Source organism: Prionailurus bengalensis, chromosome C2, assembly GCF_016509475.1.
Source record: "Prionailurus bengalensis isolate Pbe53 chromosome C2, Fcat_Pben_1.1_paternal_pri, whole genome shotgun sequence".
In the NCBI taxonomy this organism is placed as follows: Eukaryota; Metazoa; Chordata; class Mammalia; order Carnivora; family Felidae; genus Prionailurus; species Prionailurus bengalensis.
In genome coordinates, this window is record NC_057350.1 from 49,627,258 (window position 1) to 49,646,712 (window position 19,455).

A 19,455-nucleotide genomic window follows, 5' to 3' on the forward strand; every position below is an offset into this window, starting at 1 on the left:
GAGAATTAAGGAGTGAGGATTTAGAAGGGACTAAAATTCTGGGGCAATGGTAGGAATTATTCCTCACTTCTGGGGCTCACATGTTTACTGACTGCCACCCAAGAGAATTAGGACTTCATAAATTTATTTTGAGTATTAGTATTGCCACTAGCAATATTTATTGATATTATCAGTTGGAAGAGGAGGAGGCAGTGAAAGACATTGAGAAGGGACACCCAGTGTGGTAGAAAAATAGGGAGAATGTGTGTCTCAGCGTTTAAAAAAAATTTTTTTTTGAACGTTTATTCATTTTTGAGAGACACAGAGAGACAGAGCATGAGTGGGGAAGGGGCAGAGAGAGAGGGAGACACAGAATCTGAAGCAGGCTTCAGGCTCTGAGCTGTCAGCACAGAGCCCGATGCAGGGCTCGAACTCACGAACTGTGAGATCATGACCTGAGCCCAAGTCGGGTGCTCAACCACCTGAGCCACCCAGGCACCCCGTGTGTCTCAGCTTTGATAGGGAAGTGTTTTAGGAGAGAAGAAAGGTGCCGTAGGGAGGACAGAGAATTTAGAAGCTGGAAGTTATTGGCGACTATACGGGGAACCTTAGGGCTGTTCTCGAGTTTCATGATTTGCTAAACAGACTCACAGAACTCAGGAAAGCTATTCTATTCATGACTCTGGTGTATTACAGTGAGAGGGTACTGATTAAAGTCAGCAAAGAAAAAAGGTGTATAGGGCAGAGTCCTGGAGAGACCAGGCACAGGCTTCTAGTTGTCTTCTTCCAGTGGAGTAGTACAGATAGGGCTTGAATCTCATGGCAATAATGTGTGACAACACATATGAAGTATTGCCAACCAGGAAAGCTCACTGAAGCCCTGATATGCAGGGTTTTTATTGGGCATCAGTCACATAGCATTGAGTGCCTGTGTGACTAACCTTAATTACTTAGACCTTAGCCCTTTACATAAGGGCAGACTGCTACAGTGTCTGTATCAGGGTCACAGGTGAACAAAACAGGTATTCACCTAAAAGCACATTGTTAGCATAAACTATCTGGTTTGGCCCCAAGGCCCACATATACAAAGATACTCTTATCAACAGGATATTTCGAAGGCTTGGATATTATTTCCCAGACCCAGTCAAGGCCGGTCTTATCTTTGGAATGTGTAGGGTTTGAAGATCCCAAGCTAGCTGAATTAACCCTTTCCTGCCCAGTGAATTTCCTAAGAGGAGCTTCAGTGACGAAGTGGAATCAGACAGTTTGGAATGGGTTGAATAGTGAATGAGAGGTGAAGAATGAGTGTAGCCAATTCTTTTGGAGTATGTTGCTTGAGGAAAAGAACAGAGGAGTTGTTGCTGGAGGAGAATCTGAAATTAAGGAAATTTCTATTTTATTTATTTAAAACAATATTTTAATGTTTATTTTTGAGAGAGAGAGAGAGAGAGAGACAGAGTGCGAGCAGGGGAGGGGCAGAGAGAGAGGGAGACACAGAATCTGAAGCAGGCTTCAGACTCTGAGCTGTCAGCACAGAGCCCAACGCAGGTCTTGAACCGTGAACCACAAAGTCATGACCTGAGCCGAAGTTGGACACTTAACCGACTGAGCCATCCAGGTGCCCATATTTGTTTATTTTTTAAAAAGATTATTTTGAGAGAGAGAGAGTGCATGTACAAGCCGGGGGGGGAGGGGGCAGAGAAAGAGAATCCCAAGCATGTCCGCACTGTTAGTGTGAGCCTGATACAGGGCTTGAACTCACGAACTGTGAGATCATGACCTGAACTGAAATCAAGAGTCAGGCGCTTAACCAACTGAGCCACTCAGGCACGCCAGGAAAATTCTTCTTTAAAGAACCTAAAGCCCCTGGGTGGCTCAGTTGATTGAGCTTCTGACTCTTGATTTTGGCTCAGGTTATGATCCCATGATTGTGGGATTAAGTCCCACATTAGGCTCTGCACTGCACGTGGAGTCTGCTTAAGACTCTCTCTCTCTCTCTCTCTCTCTCTCTCTCTCTCTCTCTCTCTCTCTCTCTCTTTCTCTCTTCCTCTGCCCCTTTCCCCCATTCTCTCTGTCTGAAATAAATTTTAAAAAAAGATGGGAGATACAGAGCATGTTTATGTGTTCATGGAATGATTCAATAAGTAGGGAAAAATGGATAATGTAGAGGAAGGAAAGGAGAAGTATGGGGTTGAAGTTCTTGAGAAGGTGAAAGAAGGATCTGTGCACAAGAAGAGGGAGTGGCCTGAGCTAGGAGGAGGAGCAGGAGCAGGTAAGGTGGTAGGTTTGATACTGGGGGACAGGAAGTCCTGTCTAATGGATGCCGCTTCTTTTTCAGTGATATAGAAGACAGGCTCAACATTTGAAAATGAGAGAGTTGTGAGGTATTCGTCTTAAAAGTGAACTTACAAGGAGAATGGAGGATTATCAGACAATGTGAGGAAAAAGTTAGAGTGGAAGACAGTAGGTCAGGTTGTATGATTTTCATCAGTAGCTCTCAGCTGTTTTCTTTTGATTCGGGCATGGTTAATTTGGTTCTGCCAGGAATGGGTTTTTTCCAGGTGAATATGATAGGGGAGGAGACAAAGGAGCTGAAGATATTTGGGAGGGGATGCTTATAATGGTGGATCTTGGGATTTAAACAAGGTAAAAGGAGAGCCAGGAGGAGGTGGGGGTCGCTAATGTGGAGGTCTGGATGTCCAGATTGTCGTAGGGGGAACAAGAGCCAGTGGGCTGGGAGGAAAGGAGGTAGTGGTTTGTGTGGGTGCTTGAGATTGTTTTTAAAATGACTGGATCTCTAGTGAGACTGTGAGAATGAATGATGTAGGGTGGATTTTTTTTTTTTAAATTTTTTTTTTTTTAACGTTTATTTTATTTTTGAGACAGAGAGAGACAGAGCATGAACGGGGGAGGGTCAGAAAGAGGGAGACACAGAATCTGAAACAGGCTCCAGGCTCTGAGCGGTCAGCACAGAGCCCGACGCGGGGCTCGAACTCACGGACCGCGAAATCATGACCTGAGCCGAAGTCGGCCGCTTAACCGACTGAGCCACTCAGGCGCCCCCGTAGGGTGGATTATTATGAGGGACAGCGTCCATGTGAGTGCTGAGGTCTCCAGAAATGATGATAGGAATGGAGCTGAGAGACCCTCGCCCTGAGACTTTCATGAATGGGGGCAGATAATGGGAGGCCTGTATGTGAAAAGAGTTTGGGGAAACTTAGCAGGATGGCAGGAGTTCTTCAAGGAGGAAGGCAAAGAATGTTTGTCGACAGTAGTGAGAAGCTATCTTCTGACCCTGATGTATGGATGTATAGCTTCCACTTTTTTTTTTAAGTAGGCTGCCTGTACAACATGTGGCTTGAACTCACAGCCCCAAGATCAAGAGTCGCATGCTCTACCAAGTAGGCCAGCCAGGTGCCCTAAAATAACTTCCACTTGAGAGGGCTACAGTGCCCTCAGCAATATGTCTGATTCAGTCAAGGAAAATTTCAGAGAAGAGGTTGAGAAATTAAGGGAGTTTACTGATTACAATTCAGGAGTCCCAGATGGCACAGGAGAAGGACTTGGGGGGCCTAGAAAAAGTGGTGACATTCTGGAAGGTAATGGACAACTAAGGGAGCCTTAGCTTGGTGAAAGGCCTATGGAGAGGGCAGCAGTGAGCCCAGATTAATACTTTAATGAATAAGGGGAAGTGATGGAAGGGCAGCTCTGTTGATAATGGCAAGGAATATGTCAGGGACGGGCAAACAGGGACTGGATTTGATGGGATTAGTCCTACTAATAATCTCTTAGAAGAGGGCTGTCAAGCTGTGATCCTAATCCTCAGTTGCTCTGAGGCTTTGAGCAAGTACTCCTTGCTGCAGGCTCCTGTGTCTTTGGTGTTCTTGGCTGGGAAATAACAGCCAGATAAAGAGCCATTTAAAAAAAAAAATTTTTTTTTCAACGTTTATTTATTTTTGGGACAGAGACAGAGCATGAACGGGGGAGGGGCAGAGAGAGAGGGAGACACAGAATCGGAAACAGGCTCCAGGCTCTGAGCCATCAGCCCAGAGCCTGACGCGGGGCTTGAACTCCCGGACCGCGAGATCGTGACCTGGCTGAAGTCGGACGCTTAACCGACTGCGCCACCCAGGCGCCCCTGATAAAGAGCCATTTAATATTTTGTTTTGTTTTTCATCATTGGCAATACTTTGTGGAGCCAGTATCATCTGAATTTCAGTTATATTCATTTGGCTTCTACATTGAGTCATACTTTAAAAACTAGTTTCAGTTTAGATACTCTAAAAGTAGAAAGGGCTGTTACTAGATTATTAATGTCTTGACAGCACAAGTGTTTATTAGTTGTAACAACAGGCACAAGTCAAAGCACCCTTCATTGTGTCAGTAATGGATTTTGAATTATTGTAGATTAAGAAAAGAAAGAGATGAAGAACGCATTAAAAAATTTGTGCAAGAGGAGGCTGTCAGATTCCTTTGGAACCAGGTAAACCCATTCCTGCTGATTTACCTAATGTATGAACAAAGAAACATTCTGGATTTATGGAGATAATCATAGAGTAGTCAGGCATATTAAGCACTTCTTCTAAAGGTTGAGGATATGGTCTGTGTTCTTTGCCACTAACTCTGAACCAGGCCAGTGAATTTCGTTACATTTTATTTAATCTAAAGAAAAATATTTTCATAATTTTGGCCACAAAGATAAACCATAAAGATGAAGAAAAGCACTAAATTGAGGGATGTTGTCATAATTTCCACTAGGGAGAAAAAACCCAATTAGAAGTTTTATGTAGTTGTCTTTCTTGTTTTATCTTTTGGGAATATTTGAATATAAGGTGGCTAAAATGGTATATGATGGCTACAATATGCATGTCCTAAAAAGAATGCATGACTTCTTGGGAAAGAGTTTGAATCCTGTAATAATAGCACACATCAGAGATAGTTCAGACAATCAGTTTTACTGTTATTTTATCTCATCAAATATTTTTTTTAATGTTTATTTATTTTTGAGAGAGGGAGTGTGCATGCATAGGGGAGGGGCAGAGAGAGAGAGAGGGAGACAGAGGAGCCAAAGCCCAGGCTCCAGGCTTTGTGCTGACAGAAGAGAGCCCGGTGCAGGGCTTAAACTCACAAACTGTGAGATCATGACCTGAGCCAAGTCAGACACTTAACTGACTAAGCCACCTAGGTGCCCTTTTCATCAAATATTTCTTAATGATAATTTCTTGAAAACATTTTTATAAATGAGTTTGTTATAATAGGATTTTGCCTACAAAATTAAGAAATAGTTACTGATTTCTAAGGTTTTATAATTACTAATAGTAGGGGAGCTGTTAAATGAATTATAGAATAACAACATCATGGAACATTATGAAACAGTTAAACAGAATAAGGTAAGGGTATGAACTGATGACCTGGAAAGATCTCCAGAATAACATTGTTCAGTGAAAAACAGCACGTTGCAGAACTTAAGGTTCTGCTTGATTTTAAAAACATCGTGTGTATTTAAAAATACATAGTAAAAGGTCTGGAAGGACACACATCACACTGCTCTCAGTGATTACCTTAGAGGGTGGTCAAAGGGAAACTAAAAAATTCTATAATTGCTTTCTTGTTGCAGATTTAACTGTAAAATTTTGAGATTTTAATTATAATATAAAAATGTAAAGGTCATGTTATCAAGTGCCTGGGATATTTTTAGGTATTTTAGAGTTGTATATGTTATATATTGTTAGATAGTGTTTAAAAACTCTTACCTTAAATGGATATCTACAATGAGATTTTTATTTTAGAGAATCTACTTATAATAGGCTCTAATCTGTCTTATTCAATAGACTTCAGTTCATACTCAGCACATTATTTACCCCTTAGTCATGTGTTGTTGTGCTTCTGATAGTTCTTCCAGTAGCAACAAGAGAATTGCTTTGGCCCATCCTAACTCTCCTGGTGAGGACCTTCTGTTACCAAGGATGTGCACCACTTGTGCCAGCCTGCTTTAGGCTGGGAGTGCTATGGAAGGGGTAAGGGGAGTCAGGCCATTTCTAACTCAAGTTCTGCCGTCTGCCATTTATCACCTTCATGAGTATTGGGAAGAAAGCTTAAAGAACATTGTAAAACAGGCGTGACTTTTATAATAAAACTATATCCTTTGGTTTGTAGGTAAGGTCTCTACAAGCTTGGCAGCAGATGATGGATCAGCGTCTAAGTTCCTGGCGTACTGATGTTCCTCCTGTATCAAGTACTCTAGTGCCATGTAAGCCTCCGTTACTCACCCAAAGTCAGGAGCCCTCTTCTGATCAAAATCCTGACTGGTTTATTGCGCCTGATGAGGCTCCTCAAGAGAAATCCTTACCAGAATTTCCAGACTCTGGTTTTCATTCTTCCCTAACAGAGCAAGTTCACTGTTTGCAGGATTCTTTGGATTTTGAAAAAAGTTCCACAGAAGGCAGTGAAAGTTCCATAATGGGGAATTCCATTGACACAGTCAAATACGGCAAAGAGTCTGATGTAGGGGATGTTAGCGATGAACATGGTGAATGGAGTAAGGAGAGTTTAAACAACGAGCAGGATAATAGTCTACTTGAGCAGTATTTAACTTCAGTTCAACAGCTAGAAGATGCTGAGGAGAGGACAAATTTGGAGGAAGGCACAGGAGATAGTAAGCTTCATATTGCTCCTTCCCCTGAAAAGTTAGATGCCTTGTCTGACAGCACTTCTGTAGATGATTCTCATGGCATATCTCCTGCTTTGCAAGATGAAATCAGCCAGGCACCAGAAAATTGTAAATTAAATGCTGAAGTTCAAGGGCAACAGTCAGACTGTGAGTCTGCATTTCAGGTACTGCATGTTGGTATTACTGTGTAGCATGTGTGGTTGCTTGGGAAGCAGAAATTTACTTTTACCATTTTCACTTGCCCCCTTTTTTTTTTTTTTTGAAGGGGACTATCATCCCCATTTTGTTACTATTTGTATAGAATTTGCATTCTTGTCTCATGTTTTCCATATTCTAGATACTGAGCTGACTTCTTGTTTTGATTTTGTGAGCTCTTAGTTGTAATCTATCAAACAATATTTATATTGAAAGCTATGTGCACTTTATTTCCCAACAACTGAATTGCATCAACAGTGTTCCTGTTTTTCAATGTACTCATTGCCTTTCAAAAACAAACTAGAATATCTTCAAGAAAATAGAACAATTTACCTTAAAGGTATAAATAAGAGAATTTAGATTTTTCTGTATGTCAGGAGATTAATTATGTAGTAAGGAATACAGTTTGTTAAAGTGAATATAAATGAACTCCAGAAATTTTCCAGCCTCCTTGGAATAAGAACATATATTTCTAAGCCTTTCCCCTTTCCCTCCCTTATGAGTCAAGGAAAGCCTTCTTATCAGCAAATAGGGAGAAAAAGTAAGATTAGAGGATTTTTCAGAGGAAAACGATTAAATTTTCTCATGGAAAACTTTAATGTCATGTATTAGTTTTAACATATAAAGCAAAGTGTTCCATCTAGCATTAAAATCAAGCTTATTTAAAGAGACAATACAAGAATTTTCTCTTAGATATGAAGAGAGCAGATGCTAGGTTCCATTCACTTGGAATAATGTCACAGCAGACATTGTCTTTTCATTCAGTGCTTTTTTACCCTACCGATAACCATTTCTGTGCCAACATACTATGTTCATCTTCTCTGATCCTGCTTTATATTTGCTTATGTATTTCAGCAGAAGGTCCATGGCCATTTACTTCATTTTTTGGCCTCTGCCTCATAGTGAAGAACATTTAAAATAGTATTAGTGATAGAATATGAATGACTTTTTTTAAAGGACTATTTTCTAAACAAATTTCTGAAAAAGTGCCACATTTGGAAGACAGTTTAATGGTGGCTAAGAAAAAATAAACCTCACTTATTTCTTGTTAAGAAGAATATAGATCAGTAGCTTCAGGAAGAGATGATAATATTGTGTTTGAGTGTTATAGATGGATGCATTTGCAAATCAAGGAAGTTTGGTATTTTAATCTTTGAGAATGTTAAAGTATCCTTGAACTACACTATCTGATTTCCCCCGATCTCTGGACATACAACTATTTAAAACTATGGCAATACTTAAGTGTTCTCTAAATTTAGGTGCTAAATATCAAAATTCATTTTTCTGTTACAGTCACTAGATCTCCTTCTTTTAAGTTATATAAAACAATAACTTCTGATCCTTCACGAATAAAGTCAGGGATCACATGTTATACTTTGTTGATAGTTAGGAACATTTCTCCAGTGTGGGTAAAATGCATTTTTCTCTGTTTATAAATATGTAGCACTCAGGTTGAGAAGACTTGTATTTCATTCTCAGAAATCCAGAATCTTTTGAAAAGGAAATATTTTCTGTCTCTTCTAAATCAAACAGTCGTCTTACATTGAAAATTTTCCCTAGTGAAGCATGTGTAACATTGAATGCATGTTAATAAAAATAGAATTTTTTACTTTTTGAATAATGCTAATTATCTTTTATGAGTGATTTTGAATTTCTTCTTAAATATACCCTATTTTTCTATTTTACAGTTAAGTGCCTCATTTGCTGCCCATAGTTAGACACAGAAAAACCAACTTGCACTGCACTAATACTAAAGTGCTGTTCATGGAAAATTAATTTCTCATGAAAGTTCCTGAAATGTCATGGTTCAGTATTGCCTACGTAGGTTTCTGCTGACAACTTTTGCCCCTTTTCTGAGAAATGGCAAAACACCTCTAAATTCATTTGAACATCAGCATTTGTCAGCAAGATTTCCTTTTTTACCTTTCCCTTGTTTTTCTAGCCCATAAATAGCATTAGTGTACTTTTATTTTAAACTTGGCAGATTATGATAAGGCTTAATGTTTTGCTCTTCATTTGATAGAACTTTACTAGTGTTTTGAAGTGCAAGAATATTAAGTAGACCCCTACCTTAACTATACAGATTATTTTGGATGTAGATAGAATGAAAATGATGTAAATTAGAATGCAAGAAAACTGTGGCATAGACTTAATATATTTTAATAGGTTTTACAGTGTAATTTAAAATACCTTATGTAAGATATTTGATGTTATCTCTATGGGCAGTGCATTGGTCTGGCTAGAGAGAATGGGTCTAGTAAAGTTTGGGAAGTTGAACTTTAACATGGTCTTTGTGTTTTTTCTTATAGGAGATTAGTTTAGCTGTGCTACTTTAGTTCGTATCCGTTTTCTTGCTGTATGGAAAATTCGGTATATCAATGAGCTATTCTTCCAGAAACACAGAATCCTACCATGTGAAAATTGGAAGGAATTTTAGAGATTATCTGTTTTAATCTCTTTGTTTTAAAGATGAAACTAAGGCACAGAAAAGTTAAGTAACTTGCTTGATGTTATAGCTAGTTAGTTGTAATAAACTGAAAACTTAAGAATTATTGTATTCCAAAATTTATCATATACTATTAATTTTACATTTAGTAAGTCCGTAGGAAAATCTTTTTGAAAGACAAAAAACCCCAAACTTCTAACAGAGCTTGAACTCTACCACTTGAAGCAAAATTGCTCATAGAAAAAGGCTAAGTCATTAAGAACTCTTAAGTAAATTTTCTCCAAGAAATGTGATTTAATTTAAATGGTTTTTAAATGTTTTATTTATTTTTTTTGAGGAACAGAGCATGAGTGGGGGAGGGGCAGAGGAGAGGGGACAGAGCATCAAAGCAGGCTCCGTGCTGACCTCAGGGAGCCACCCAGGTGCCCCTAATTTAAATAGTTTTTAAAGATCAGTCATAGAAATTAAAAATTTTGAAGAACAATTGCATCTTGGAGCACATTTATTTCATGGAAAAATATAACAGGTTGCAGAGATATCTAAGACTTTCTAGTGAGATCCTGAGTTTGTTTATATTTCATCTTCAGTTTTACAGAACAACAGATGTCAGAGTTTTACAATGTCCCATCATGATAATTGATATAAACACAATATAGTTTGGTTTTATAAGCTTAAATATGAAAGGCCTCATAATATGCATGTTTTAGGGAAATATTTAACCCCACACTTGTTTGCATATATGGAAATAACTTTATTCTTAAATAATGTGGGTACCATTCTTGAGTGTGGATTTTTTTTTTATTTTTGTTTTGGGTTATTTTAAATATGTAAACACTGTATTCGTATTTTCCTGTTATCTACTTAATACAAGTCTAGTTTTACTTTTATAAGTATTTTCAGAAACAATATGAGCTTAAGATAGTATACTATCTCCTTGGTACTTTTTTGGTACAGATTCTTAGATTTGGATTTATAACAATAATATAAACTATAAAACCTTTTTTTTTCTGGAGTAAAAAGGGAAAGTGTAGCATGAGTTTGATCAGTTTCCCATTCATAAATGAAAAGAAAAAGACTTAATTTTTAATGTATATCTTTATTTTGCCATGTACCTTATTAATGATATTTATTATATTGTAATATTTTAACTTCTAAAATATGTGATTCTTTTGTTCATAAAAATGAACATTCTAAATATTTCTGGTGATATTGCTTACACTGATCAAACCTATTGTGCCATATTAAAAATAAAAGTCAAGTAAACAAAGCAGTTCTCACAGTCTTGGAGTAAAATAGATAGTCTTTTTAAAATGAGGTGCATTTTATTTGTGAATGAGTAGAAATCATACTATATTTTCATTCCTTAATTGAAATAGTAGATAGCAGGAATCTCTCAGTAGTGGCTTTGTTCATTTTCCAGTTAAATTTCTTTAAGCGTTTTGTGATAATTTTAATGTTGACAATAAGAGTTTAAAAATAATTTGAGTTTAGACCATTTTTAGATTTCTCTTTAATTTTGTTTTAGAAATAGATAATTTAAAGTGGTTATGATCTGTTTTATGAAGGCTTAATATTTTGTATTGTACTTATTTAATTTGTATTTGAGTCTCTAATTCTAAATAAAAAGTTTGTACATTTGTTTGAGTGATTCATCTGTTTATTATAGTGATTAGTAGTAATGGTTGTTATTCATTGTGTTTATAATTAATGGGTAATTAAAATTCAGAACAAATTGCAGATAGAATTCTAAGAAAGATCTACAGTATAGTTGTTATATAAGTGAGTTTACAATAATACAGTCCTAGCCTTATGAATATGGATAGGAAATGAAAGAAAAGCTAGTTTAGTAGTTTTATTTGGTATAGATTTCATTGCTTCCAGGTAATGGGTAGAGAAAAGCAGATTATCCTCACAGATCACAGATGACACTGTCAGATACTGTTGAAACCTGGTGCTGAAAGTGTTAGGGAGTGAATGAGTAAGTAGAGCACAAACCGTCTCATTTGACACAAATGGGACCTGTAGTTGGTTGGTGTTATGGACTGAATTATATCCCCTGCTAAAATTCATGTGTTGAAGCCCTCCCAATGTGACTGTGTTTGGAGATAAGATCTTCAAGGAGGTAATTAAGGTTAAATAAGGTCATAAGGAAGGGGTCTTAATCCAATAGGACTGGTGTACTGTAAGAAGAGGAAGAGACACAAGATACTCTCTGTGCATGCCCAGAGGAAAGGCCACTTTGAGGACACGATGAGAAGGCAGCCACCTGGAACCCAGGACGAGAGAGCTCAACAGAAACCAACCTGCTGAGACCTAGATCTTGGACTTCCAGCCTCCAGAAATATGAGAAAATAAATTTCTATTGTTTAAGCCACTCAATCAGTGGTATTTTGTTATGGAAGCCTGAGCAGACTAGTACAGTTGGATAATCAAAATTTGGTTAGGGCAGGGAATCATAAAAAATTACATATACACTTTAAAAATTTAATTGAGATATAAATGACATAGAGTGAACTGCATGTATTTAAAGTGGACAATTTAAGGGGTGCCTGGCTTGCTCCATTGGGAGAGCAAGCGACTTTTGATCTCTGGGTTGTGAGTTCAAGACCCATGTTGGGCATGAAGCCTACTTAAAAAATAAAGTGGACAATTTAATAAATTTTGACACTTATACATGCCTATAAAACCATCACAACAATCAAGATAATGAACATATTCACCCCTCAAAAGATTCTTCATTTCCTTCACAACCCCTCCTATTTTTGATTTCTTTTACTCGGCATGATTATTTGGGAATTATCTGATAGTTCATTCCATTTTACTGCTGAGTATAGTATTCCATTGTATGTACTTGTTGCATTTTTTTTTAATTTAAAAGTTTTTCCAGCCTTATTGAAAAGTGTTGACATATTGTGTGAGTTTAAGATATATGGCATGATGACTTGATATACATATATATTACAAAATGTTTACCAGCTAAGGTTAGTTAACATATCCATCACCTCACCTAGTTTTACAATTGTATGTGTGTCTGTTGAGAACATTTAAGATGTATTCTCTTAGCAACTTTCAAAGAGTTTTATGGTATCAGGTCTTATGCCTAAGTCTAATCCATTTGGAGTTAATTTTTGAGAGTGGTATAATTCAGAGGTCCAGTTTCATTCTTTGGCATATGAATATTCAGTTTTCCTGGCACCATTTATTGAAGAGACTATCCTTTTCCTATTGGGTATTCTTTGTTCTCCTGTCGTATATTAGTTCACCATCTTTGCATGGGTTTATTTCTGAGCTCTTGACTCTGTTCTATTGGTCTAGGTGTTTGTTTTTATGCCAGTTATCATACTGTTTTGGTTACTACAGTTTTGTAATATGGTTTGAAATCTGGAAATGTGATGCCTCCCACTTTGTTGGTCTTTTTCAGCTTTGGCTATTTGGGGTCTATTGTGTTTTTATATGAATCTTAGGAATGCTTTTTCTATTTCTGTAAAAAAAAATTGCCATTGGAATCTTGATAGGGATTGCATTCAATCTGTAGGTGGGTCTGGATAGTATAGGCATTTTAACAATATTAATTCTTACAACCCATGAACACAAGATCCCTTTCTATTTATTTGTATCTTCCTCAATTTCTTTCATGATGACTTTTAGTTTTCAGTGTAAAGATCTTTTCTCTCCTTGGTTAAATTTATTCATAAGTATTTTATTGTTTTTGATGCTATTGTGAATGGGATTATTTTCTTTATTTCTTTTTCAGGCGATTTGTTTTTAGTTTTAGAAAAACAACTCATTTTTCTATGCTAGTTTTGTATCCTGCAGCTTGACTGAATTCATTGAATTGTTCTGACAGTTTTTTGGTAGACTATAGGATTTCATATGCAGACAGACATTTTTACTTCTTTCTGACTTGGTTGCTTTTTATTTCTTTTTCCTGCCTGATTGCACTGACTAGGACTTCCAGTGTTATGTTAAATAGGAATGGTGAGAGTAGGCACCCTTGTTCCTGATCTTATTGGAAAAGCTTTCAGCTTTTCACCATTGAGTATGGTGCGTCTTGTCATATGTGGCCTTTGTTATATTGATGTCAATCTATTGAGAATTTTTATCATAAATGGATGCAGATTTTCTCAAATGCTTTTTCTGCATCTGTTGAGACGATCTTAGAACTTTTGTCTTGCAATGCATCCCATTTATTGATTTGTGTATGTTGAACCACACTTGCATGGTATATGATCCCCTTTAATGTACTTTTGAATTTGGTTTGCTCGTATTATGTTGAAGAAATATGAATCTATATTCATCAGGAATATTGGCCTGTCTTTTTTTGTAGTGTCTGGCTTTGGTATCACTGTAATGCCAGCTTTATAAAATCAGTTTGGGAGTGTTCCCTCCTCTTTGCTTTTTTGAGAAGCGTTTGAAAGGATTGCCATTAATTTTTTAAATGTTTGATAGACTTCATCAGTGAAACCTTTTGGTCCTGGGCTTTTCTTTGTTGGAAGATTTTTGATTACTGATTTAATCTCCTTACTCATTATTGGTCTGTTCAGATTTCTTTCTGATTTACTCTTGGTAGGTTGTATGTTTCTAGGAATTTCTCCATTTCTTCTAGGTTGTCTAATTTGTTTGTTGGTGTATAATTGTTTATAGTTGTCTCATGATCCTTTGTATGGTATCAGTTGTAATATCTCTCCTTTCATTTATAATTTTATTTATTTGGCCCTCTATCTTTTTTTTTTAATGTTTGTTTATTTTTGAGAGAGAGTGAGAGTAGGGAAGAGGCAAAGAGAAAGGGGTAGAGATAATCCCAAGCAGGCTCCATGCTCAGAGTGTAGCCCCATGGGATACCATGACTTTGGAATCATGACCTGAGCTGAAATCAAGAGGAGGATGCTCAACCAACTGAGCTACCTGAGCACCCCTGGCCCTCTATCTTTTTTCTTGGTTAGTGGAGCCAAAGGTTTGTCAGTTTTGTTTATCTTTTCAAAAAGCCAGCTCTTAGTTTATTAATCTTTTCTGTTCTTCTCCTGTTCTCTATTTCATTTTTTTATGTTCTAATCTTTATTATTTCCTTCTTTGGTTAACTTTGGGTTTAGTTTGTTCTTTTTCTAATTTCTTGAGGTGTAACGTTGGGCTGTTTGAGATCTTGTTTTTTTCCTGATGTAAATGCATTTATCACTGTAAACTTCCCTTTGAGAGCTGCCTTTTTAAAAAATTTTTTAAAGCCATTAAATTTTTTTGTTTCATCAACTTAAAAAATGTTTATTATTACTTTAAAAAATATTGTCAATACAATACAGTGTATGCTCATAGTTATAAAATAACTCTCCTGCCCTGTCCTTTTCTCCCTACCCCTGAGCTATCTCTTCTGGTATTAATTAACTTCAGTATACTGTTTTCACTTGATCCCTAAGTTATAGACATTTTCTACTGACTTCCTTTTATGATAATTAAGGACTTGGCTCTGTACCACCCTCCAAATTTCTTCCTTTTCTTTGAATAATGGCCATAATTTTAGTAAAGTCAGAATTCAGTTAAAGAATTTTTTTAATGTTTACTTTTGAGAGAGAGAAAGAGAGCAAGTGGAGTAGGGGCAGAGAGAGAGAAGGAGACACAGAATCTGAAGCAGGCTCCAGGCTCTGAGCTGTCAGCACAGAGCCTGACACTAGGCTTGAATTCACAAACCGTGAGATCACGACCTGAGCGAAAGTCGGACGCTTAACTGACTAAGCCACCCAGGCACCCCTAGAATTCAGGGGTTTTTTTTTGTTTTTTTTTTTCAACGTTTATTTATTTTTGGGACAGAGAGAGACAGAGCATGAACGGGGGAGGGGCAGAGAGAGAGGGAGACACAGAATCGGAAACAGGCTCCAGGCTCTGAGCCATCAGCCCAGAGCCTGACGCGGGGCTCGAACTCACGGACCGCGAGATCGTGACCTGGCTGAAGTCGGACGCTTAACCGACTGCGCCACCCAGGCGCCCCTAGAATTCAGTTTTTATATTATTATTATGTAAGTAAATCTATTTTACTGTATAGGCTACTATTATACTATGATCACCTTTCCTTTCTTGTATTTTTATTTTATTATTTTTAATGGGATTTCCCCCCTTATTCATTTATTTTTATTTATTATTTTTAATTTTACATCCACGTTAGTTAACATATAGTGTAATAATGAATAGAATAGAATAGAATGGAATAGAATTTAGTGATTCATCACTTATATATAACACCCGGTGCTCATCCCAACAAGTGTCTAATGCTCTTTGCCCATTTAGCCCTCCCCCTACCCAGTACCCCTCCAGCAACCCTCAGTTTGTTCTCTGTATTTAAGAATCTCTTATGGTTTGTTTCCCTCTCTGTTTTTATATTATTTTTGCTTCCCTTCCTTTATATTCATCTGTTTTGTATCTTAAATTCCTCATATGAGTGAAGTCATATGATATTTGTCTTTCTCTGACTTATTTCTCTTAGCATAATACACTCTAGTTTCATCCATGTTGTTGCAAATGGCAAGATTTCATTCTTCTTGGTTGCTGAGTAATATTCCATTGTATATATCTATATATACTACATCTTCTTTATCCATTCATCAGTTGATGGACATTTGGGCTCTTTCCATACTTTGGCTATTGTTGATAGTGCTGCTATAAACATTGCGGTGCATGTGTCCCCTTCAAAACAACACTCCGGTATCCTTTGGATAAATACCTAGCAGTGCAATTGCTGGGTCGTAAGGTAGTTCTAGTTTTATTTTTTTGAGGAACTTCCATACTGTTTTCCAGAGTGGCTGCACCAGTTTGCATTCCCACCAGAAGTGCAAAAGAGTTCCTCTTTCTCCACATCCTCACCAACATCTGTTGTTTCCTGAGATGTTAATTGGTGAGGTGGTATCTCATTGTGCTTTTGATTTGTATTTCCCTGATGATGAGTGATGTTTAGTATTTTTTCATGTGTCTGTTAGCCATCTGAATGTCTTCTTTGGAAAAGTGTCTATTCATGTCTTTTGCCCGTTTCTTCACTGGATTATTTGTTTTTTTGGGTGTTGAGTTTGATAAGTTCTTTATAGATTTTGGATACTAAGCCTTTATCTGATATGTCATTCACAAATATCTCCTCCCATTCCATCAGTTGCCTTTTAGTTTTGCTGATTATTTCTTTTGCTGTGCAGAAGCTTTTTATCTTGATGAGGTCCCAATAGTTCATTTTTTGCTCTTGTTTCCCTTGCCTCTGAAGACATGTCAGGTTAGAAGTTGCTATGGCTGAGGTCAAAGAGGTTGTTGCCTGTTTTCTCCTCTAGGATTTTGATGGCTGTCTTATGTTTAGGTCTTTCATCCATTTTGAGTTTCTTTTTTGTGTATGGTGTAAGTAAGTGGTCCAGGTTCATTCTTCTGTATGTTGCTGTCCAGTTTTCCCAACACCATTTGCTGAAGAGACTTTTTTTCCATTGGATATTCTTTCCTGCTTTGTCAAAGATTAGTTGGTCATACATTTGTGGGTTCATTTCTGGGTTCTCTATTCTGTTCCATTGATCTCAGTGTCTGTTTTTGTGCCAGTACCATACTGTCTTGATTACAGCTTTGTAATACAGCTTGAAGTCCGGAAGTGGGATGATTCCAGCTTTGGTTTTCTTTTTCAGGATTGCTTTGGCTATTCGGTATCTTTTCTGGTTTCATACAAATTTTAGGATGGTTTTAGTTCTGTGAAGAATGCTGCTGTTATTTTGATAGGGATTGCATTGAATATGTAGATGCTTTGGGTAGTATTGACATTTTAACAATATTTATTCTTCCAATCCACGAGGATGGACTGTTTTTCCATTTTTTTGTGTCTTCCTCAATTTCTTTCATAAGCTTTCTGTAGTTTTCAGCATATAGATTTTTCACCTCTTTGGTTAGGTATCCTATGGCTTTTGGTGCAGTTGTAAATGGGATCGATTCCGTGATTTCTCTTTCTGCTGCTTCATTATTAGTGTATAGAAATGCAACCAATTTCTGTGCATTGATTTTATAGCCTGCAACTTTGCTAAATTCATGGATCTAGCGGTTTTTTGGTGTAGTCTTTTGGGTTTTCCACATAGACTATCATGTCATCTGCAAAGAGTGAAAGTTTGCCTTCCTCCTTGCCAATTTGGATGCCTTTATTTCTTTGTGTTGTCTGATTGCTGAGGCTAGGACTTCCAACACTATGTTGAATAACAGTAGTGAGAGTTCCTTTCTTGTATCTTTAAACATTTTTCTTGGAATTAAAAACTGCCCTATTTTTTTTCGGTCCCATGAATATATACTCACTCTTATTTTTTTCAGATGCTCCACTAGATCTACTGTACACATTTAAGAAGCTTTCCCCAAATAATTTCACAAGTCTGATCATCTATCAGTTATCACTCCCTCCCTGCCCTACCCTTTTACTCCTTTATTCTACTCCTTAGAGTACAGATCCTTCTGCTCTGATGTTCTTTTTATTTTTTTACTTTGAAAGTAAAAAAAAAAAATTAAATTTGAAATAGTTGACACACAATTCTGAGAACTGCTTTGCTGCATCCCTTAAGTTTTGGTATTTCACCTTTTCATTTTCATTTGTCTCAAGATATTTTTTTATATCCCTTTAATTTCTACTTTGACTCATTAGATGTTCAGGAATGTGTTTAATTTCTGCGTATTTGTGAATTTTCCAGTTTCTTCCCGTTATTGATTTCTAATTTCACTTTACTGTGGTTGGAAACATACTTGATATAATTTCTATCTTCTTTACTTTGTTGAGACTTGTTTTGTGACCTAACATGATCTATCCTACAAAATGTTCCATGTGCCCTTGAGAAGAATGTGTTCTGCTGCTTTTGTATGTAATGTTCTGTGTGTGATTATTAGATCCATTTGGGTCTGTACTGTTGTTGAAATCTGCTATTTCCTTACTGATTCTCTGTCTGGATAATTTATTCATTGTTGAGAATAGGATATTAAAGTCTCCAGCTATTATTATATTGCTATTTCTCCTTTTAGTTCTGGAAGTATTTGTTTTATACATTTATGTAATATATCTGATATTCGGATGCATAAATATTTATAATTGTTAGATCTTTTGATGAATTGACCCCTTTATCGTCACATACTGACCTTCAAAATTCAGAGAATAGTACACAAAGACTGAAGTTTTATTACATGTAAAATTTACCCCCCACATATCAAGTAGGATGTCAAGGGATCTTAGGATGGAGTGTGGACTATGACAACATATATTCACTGAAGGGGGTAGGAAAAAGGGAGATGACCTAAGTAATTTTAGAAAACTGTTTCGAGTGGATAGTATGTGTCATAGTCCATTTAGGGTGCTATAACAGAATACCATGGATTGAGTGGCTTATAAACAACAAGTTTATTTCTCACAGTTCTGGGATAGGAAATCCAAGATCAAGGTACCAACAGATTCAGTGTCTGGTGAGGGTAGCTTTCTGATTCATAGATGACCACCTTCTTAGTGTGTCCTCACATGGTGGAAGGGGCTAAGGAGCTCTCATGTGTCTTAAGCAAAACAAAGGCATACATAAAGAAAGTCCCACACAGGGCAAAACATCCAACACAAGCTATGAGGTCTCTCTCTTTCATCTCTTGGTAAGGAAGTGTTGCAGGCTAAGGCCATATGTATGAACGACTGCATGCATGAGACTGCCTTTCCCAGCAAGAGGCAATTAAGGTTAAATGAGGTCATAAGGTAGGGCACTAATCCAACGAGACTGGTGTCCTTATAAAAGGGGAATGGAGAAACAAGATGGGGGTGAAGGTAGAGATGCTTCAGATGACACTCTACTTCGCTTCCCTGTGGCAATGTTCTAGATTGCCAGTCAGGCTGGGTGGTTTGAGGATTATGTCATACAGCACAAGAGGGAGCTGAGGCTACCTATGAAGGAGGACCAGCATTGAGAGCTAGAAGGATTCAAAGACAGGATATGGAAGCAGCAGGAGGAGAAGGTCTGCACTGTCCAGAAGAGCTCCTGAGGCCTCCAAGTGCCTGAGTCCTAGCCCCTCCACCTATGATATAGCACACACAGTTTCTGGAAAAAAAAAAAAAAAAAGGAGGATGAGGAGACATAGAAAGGTATTTACCTACAAGCCAAGTAGAGAGTTCTCACCAGGACCCGAATCAGCTGGCACCTTGATCTGGGACTTCTAG

General features: G+C 37.3%; 1 protein-coding gene across 1 annotated transcript in view; it reads left to right on the top strand.

Moving 5' to 3' along the window:
* Positions 1–9,127, top strand: part of CEP97 (centrosomal protein 97) — a 28,339-nt gene extending 19,212 nt beyond the window's left edge. The window contains 2 exon segments of the mRNA XM_043594044.1: positions 4,387–4,462; positions 6,136–9,127. Of these exon segments, the coding sequence (XP_043449979.1) occupies positions 4,387–4,462; positions 6,136–6,840 (781 nt within the window). The 3' untranslated portion in view covers positions 6,841–9,127.
* The last annotated feature ends 10,328 nt before the right edge of the window (positions 9,128–19,455 follow it).